The sequence below is a fragment of the Ictalurus punctatus genome, chromosome 25 (genome assembly GCF_001660625.3).
Source record: "Ictalurus punctatus breed USDA103 chromosome 25, Coco_2.0, whole genome shotgun sequence".
In the NCBI taxonomy this organism is placed as follows: Eukaryota; Metazoa; Chordata; class Actinopteri; order Siluriformes; family Ictaluridae; genus Ictalurus; species Ictalurus punctatus.
Window position 1 is genome coordinate 17,076,715 of NC_030440.2, and position 6,574 is coordinate 17,083,288.

The window sequence follows — 6,574 nt, forward strand, 5'->3', positions numbered from 1 at the left end:
TTTCTTCCTCGTCGTGTTTCCTTCCTTCGCTTTGTCTCCATCTGGACAGGGGAAGAGTACGGGGCGCGTTTGATCCGATCCAGCGTTCTTAGGGCGCGTCTTCACACGGATTAGACGTTAACCTGACAGCACTGATTAAAAGATTCGGAGAGGAAACGAGCATCACGATTCAGCTTGTGCGCCGTTTGATTGAAACAAGGACGAGTATGGTGTGTGGATATGTGTGTGTGAGAATGGAGGGGTGAGTGGTGGTTGGTGGGGGGTGGGTGGGGGTTTGGGGGGTAGTCAAATCCTGTCCTTCTGTAGTGTTATCAGAAGGCATTCCTGCTCCTGCTTCTTCGGAGTCTTTGGCGTTATCTGGCTCCGAGCCCTAAACCCCCTCTCACATACGTCTCAGACAGCTGCCACTTTTGCCCTGCCCCACACTTCATCTCTCCATCTACCCCAGAGTCCCTCAGCAGGGCGAGTCATTCCCCCAGCCCCGCCGCTCCGGAGCATACCAGACATTCTATACATCCAGCCTGTGCAGCGCTGACATCTCTGGATAACGGCTTTGACCTACAGTCTTACACTCGAAACATTCTGACCTTTGAGATCTCAGTCTCTCAGGGTTCTGTAAAAGCAAACAGATGTTGGTGCAGTTTTGAAAAATAGTGATGCAAAGAGACTGCAACTCGACACAAGCAGCATGGCCTTGCCCTTGGGCTTGTGTGTGTGTGTGTGAGTGTGTGTGTGTGTGAGAGAGCGAGAGAGAAAAAGATGACTTTTCAAGGGATAAATCAAGTACATACAAGTACTGGTTACATTTACATTTCATTTTCCAGATGTGTTTATCCAAAGCGCAGGAATCAGATGTGTGGGAATCGAACCCATGATCTCGGGATTGGGAGCACGTGGAAAACCAACCAACTATGGTAGGTTTGGAAAGACAGCACCCATTATGTTCGGATCGGACGCGCGCCGTCGGCGTCGGAAATTGGTCCGGATCGATTTCCGCGACGTTTTTTTTGTTGCGCTGGGAACTGAACACGTGCCGGATGGAATGGAATAATGTGGGGATTTAAAGGAATGTGGGATGTGAACACACGGGGCTGGAAATGGAAGAGCGAGGGATTTGAAACTACGATGATGGGACTGGAAGAATGTAGGAATCAAAGCCATAACCAAAATGATGGGATTGGAAGTGTGTGGGAATCAAAGACATTACACAGGAATTAGAAGAATGTGGGAACCAAAACCAAGATGCTGGGATTGGAGTCGTGTGGGAACTAACTCATGACGTTGAGATGTGGGAATCGAAAGGGATTTTCATCGGCATCAGAACCGAACACGATGAGATTGAACGCATGTGGAAAACCTGTAATACAGGGCCTGGAGGTGTGTGGGGATAAAAATCATGATCCTGGGATTAGAACATGTGGAAACAGAACCCATGATGCTGGGATTAAACGAGTGTAGGGGATGAATTTATGATGTTGGGATTAAACGAGTGTAGGGGATGAATTTATGATGCTGGGATTAAACGAGTGTAGGGGATGAATTTATGATGCTGGGATTAAACGAGTGTAGGGGATGAATTTATGATGCTGGGATTAAACGAGTGTAGGGGATGAATTTATGATGCTGGGATTAAACGAGTGTAGGGGATGAATTTATGATGTTGGGATTAAACGAGTGTAGGGGATGGATTTATGATGCTGGGATTAAACGAGTGTAGGGGATGGATTTATGATGCTGGGATTAAACGAGTGTAGGGGATGAATTTATGATGTTGGGATTAAACGAGTGTAGGGGATGAATTTATGATGCTGGGATTAAACGAGTGTAGGGGATGAATTTATGATGTTGGGATTAAACGAGTGTAGGGGATGGATTTATGATGTTGGGATTAAACGAGTGGGGGAACTGAACTCATGATGAAAAAAAACCCATGATGGTGGGAGTGGAAACATGTGACAATCAAAAATCCATGGTGTTGGGATTATGACAGTGTGAGAATAAAACCCAGTGATGTTGGGATTAGAAGCATGCAGAAATGAAAACCCTGATGTTGGGATTAGAAGCATGTGGGAATCAAAGCCTTGGGATTAGAAGGGTGTGGGGATTGAACCCATGATGTTGGGATTAGAAGGGTGTGGGGATTGAACCCATGATGTTGGGATTAGAAGGGTGTGGGGATTGAACCCATGATGTTGGGATTAGAAGGGTGTGGGGATTGAACCCATGATGTTGGGATTAGAAGAGTGTGGGGATTGAACCCATGATGTTGGGATTAGAAGGGTGTGGGGATTGAACCCATGATGTTGGGATTAGAAGGGTGTGGGGATTGAAACCATGATGTTGGGATTAGAAGGGTGTGGGGATTGAAACCATGATGTTGGGAGTGGAGGTTTGTGGACGCCCATCATAGCAAGACTGGAAGCATATGGAATTTAAAGTGCACCTATTATGGTTTTGAAACGTGCCGAATTTGTTTTAAAGCTCTCATACGATAGATTTACCTGCATCCGAGGTCAAAAAACACTTTAACGTGCTCATCATTTAAACTGCAGCGTTACCTTATACCCCCCGGTGTCACAAACGACTCGTTAAATGATCCGTTCTAAAGGATTCGTTCGAAACTCCTCCTTTCAGAGAGCATACCCTGCTCTGATCGGTCAGACGTCCCGGTCTGTCGTGATCGGTCTACCGCCGTCAGCGAGCGGCCGATGAAGACCAGAGGCGGGGCTTTTTTCTTACAAACCTACGTAGGTTAGTACAGGAAGTGAAGTCTGGAATCACTAACGACTCGACTCAGCTGTTCAGAATCGATTCCTTCTTTTGGGAGTCGATTACTCCGTTTGTCGTGCGCTTTGACCGTTGAAACTTTGCAGACTTTTAACATTCACAAACAGCTCGATAACACGCTACATGAAAGGGAATATCTGAAAAAGCGTAACAGGTGCACTTTAAGCCATGATGGTGAGATTGGAAGAATGTGAGTAGTGCATGAGGAGCGCATGAATCAAACCCATGATGCTGGGATTGGACTCGCATCGGACCTAAATCCATAATTTTGGGATCTGAAGCATTTACAGCTTATGAGTTTCCAGAAAGGTAGACATTTTCAGCAGCGTGTGGGAATCGAAGCCAATGACGTTAGGACCGTAACCGTGATACTCACTAAAGGATCTTACTGTGACGTACGTCGTCGCCATGATAAGATTGTAAATCTTAACCGACACGTCCTTTCCGTCCCCACAGTGCTGTCTGTTTGATGCAGCGTAAGGTTACTGCGCTACTCAATTCAGCCGGCGCACGGCTCATTACGGCGTTGATAAATATAATAATACGGTCCCTCTGTAGGCGCGCCGCCTTCCTCTGCATTTAAAGCCGTCTCAGGTTTCTCCACACACAGTGAGATAAGTTCATTTAAAAAGTGCACAGGGCTCTCTGAAGCTCCACCGGGTCATGGCTCGCTAAATATTTTTGGAAGGAAGTGGCTCGGTGGTCTGTCGAAGTTTAAAGCCAGTGAAAGAACAAATAAACTGCGCACCCACCCCCTCAACCACACACACACACACACACACTCTCACACCGCAGAGAGCTCTGGAGATCCGTAAAAAGCCCAACTGCTGGCTTTCAGACACGTCGAAGCGAGGAGGAAATGAGAAAAACTGTAAACGGGAATATGGAGACATTCAGTACGTTTACAACGACAACAATGATCCGAGACTCTGATTAAGAAACTAGCGTGTAAACGGCGATCACCGATGACCTTGATCTGATTAAAGTCGTACTCGGAGTAAACACAACTCGAATTAAGACGTGTGCCGTACTCCTGTTTCAGTCGCGTTATGGACGTGCGTGACAGACACGTACACGCCGTAATCACGCTATTAACCTCGTGCGAGAGTTTTCACCGTATCGTGCGACAGGACACGTACACGCACGGCGGCGCTCGAGCGTTTTACGGCGAACAAGAGAGCTCGGCTGCGTCCCGAACCGCGTACTTGCCTACTATATACAGTAGTAGGTGAGATACGTGTATCTCTATATACTCTAGAAATGGTCACTGGAATCATTTTAGTCATTTTGACGCTAGCAAGATTCAACATGCCGACCTCCTGCACACACTTTCCGATTAAAGAGACACTGATTTAGTATCTTATGGTGTCATGAGTAACCGTCAGTGCACGATATTTAAAACAAATAAATATAATAGGATGTGCTGGATCAAGTGCTATTTTATTATAACTACCACCTTCTCATTCATATATCGTTATATGGGTCTTTAATTTGTGTTAAACGTGTTGTAGGCGCCAGCGAAGTGGGGCAGTGGTAGTTCAGGGGTTAAAGGTTACTACTGATCAGAAGGTCGTGAGTTCAAATCCCACACTGTTGGGCCACTTGAGCAAGGCCCTTAAACCTCCACTGCTCAGGTGTATAAATGTAAATCGCCCTGGATAAGGGCGTCCGCCAAAATGCCGTTAAACGTAGTGAAAAGCCCCGTCTCGGGACATCTTTCCTCGAGAACAATCGGGTGATTTGAATAATCTGAACGTGGGGAGCAGAAAATCGACGTGAACAGCCGCGTAACCCGAGTCCGAATACACGTGACGTCCCCTGTGGAAATACTGACCCGCCTTTTGGAGTTTCGTCTCCGAACGTGTGGGGGTGTAACCGCTGCTGCACAACTTACCGTGTCAAAATCTACACTAATAATAATAATAATAATAATAATAATAATATATTCACACTACAAAGCTCAACACACACGTCACTCTTGTTGCAGTCTGCGTCACTTCTGTTACTCTGCGCACTTGTTTTGGTTCCTGTAATCTGCAGGGAATGTGAAACAGGAACTTGTGCAGGAACTGTGTAGTTCTCTATCTCTTTATCTCTTTCTCTCTCTCACACACACCCACACCCACACACACACACACACACACACACACGTATCCTGCACATAGTCTACTCTCTGTAAGTGTCCTGTATGAGTTTATGTGCTGAGACAGAGGGATATAAGGGGGTTGTAGATAAGGAGATAAAGATCATCCCTCGTACCCCAAACATGACAAATGGGTGGTCTGTTTGAGACAATCGGAGACGGTGCACACAACCAAATGAACACACACACACACACACACACACACACACACACAAATAGACGTACCCTCAGCCAGAGTATCATCCTCATCTTTTCCGTTAAAGTCCGTCTGCTCGTCCGTCTTCCCGTTCAGGCTGGAGATCGAGATTTGTCCATTCTTTTGCAGCTGCTACAGAGGGAACAAGACATTGTTTACAAACTAATACACACACACACACACACACACACACACAAATCTATTAAACACTACGACATCGGCCTTCCGTAGTGCGCCGGCCATTTTTAGTCCACAGACTTATCGGTATAACTGCGCAGTATTAGTGCACAGGGTCTAATCGGAGGAACCGATCGACACAGAACAGGCGAACACAATCGGGTAACACGTCAACGACAGGACGGGGGCGGAGACTGGGAGAAAGTGCTCGGAAGCATGCCGCACGCCGAGAGGGGGAATCCGTGGCGCGCGAGATGTAAGTACGGACGATCGATACGTTCTGTACTCGGCTCTAGGGAGAAGAAGGAGGAGGAGTAGGCGGAGCCACCGGAAGACGTCGAGGTTTCTGATTCACTGCGTACATACGCAAATCAGTGCCACGACGTTTAGACGTCTGGACTTTTTGTGTCGTAAAATGACCGGTCGTACCCGTCGAGGACGTTGCTTGGCATGTCAGTGACGTGAGGTGACGGCCAGTCGTCGGTCAGGTCTGTTTGGTATGTTTTGAAACGTTAGTACACTACGGAAGGAGGAAAAAAACAGGTACTAGACGGTCAAGTCGAGTGAGTAGCGTGTAGTGCCTGATTAGAGGCCTAGACTAGTCCAGAATACTTAATGAGCAGCTGTGTTTCCAGTGCAGGGGGAAAAAAAAGTGGTGAGTCGATGTTGTTGGAATCAGCGTCAAAGTGTCAAGTTTCTACTTTTCGGAGTTTCTGCCAGATAATGCACTTTACACACATCCTGGCACGGTGGCCTGCACTGACGTTACCACACACACACTCACAGGCTAATCAGACTAATGGATCGGGCCGGGCTCCGGACGAATCGTTCCTCTTAAGAGGATCCCGTTATCGAGGAGCCGCCGTGCACTTTAACAAGTGCTTTCCTGCTTTCTGTCGTCAGTCTGCCCTTCAAACCAGAACGCTTTCCCTCACTGTCTGGTCCTTTTACTTCTCGCTCACTCGGCGTGTATGAGCCGACAGGAAAGATGGGGACGTGTGACGGACGGACGGGGGGGGGGGGGGTTAATTAAAGAGCACGGCGACAGCACGTAGCGTAGATCTCGTGACGCCTCGTGGCTCGCGAGAAGTGGAAGACACTGCCCGATATTTCAGTAGTGATCTGTTATAAATTAGACCGTAATCACAAGAAGGAATACCGAGATCATATTCGACACGTTAAGCAGCGGAAATCTGATCCGCTACAATTTAACGGAATTCAGAGGGCACTTCGGGGGGGGGGGGACAAGTAACACCTCACACACACACACA

At 47.4% G+C, this 6,574-nt stretch overlaps 1 protein-coding gene across 1 annotated transcript in view; it reads right to left on the reverse strand.

Moving 5' to 3' along the window:
* The window catches only part of akap12b (A kinase (PRKA) anchor protein 12b), a 62,029-nt gene that overhangs the window by 24,901 nt on the left and 30,554 nt on the right, over nt 1-6,574 (reverse strand). The window contains exon 2 of the mRNA XM_017455504.3: nt 5,156-5,258. Within this exon, the coding sequence (XP_017310993.1) occupies nt 5,156-5,258 (103 nt within the window). The remainder of the gene's footprint in view (nt 1-5,155; nt 5,259-6,574) is intronic.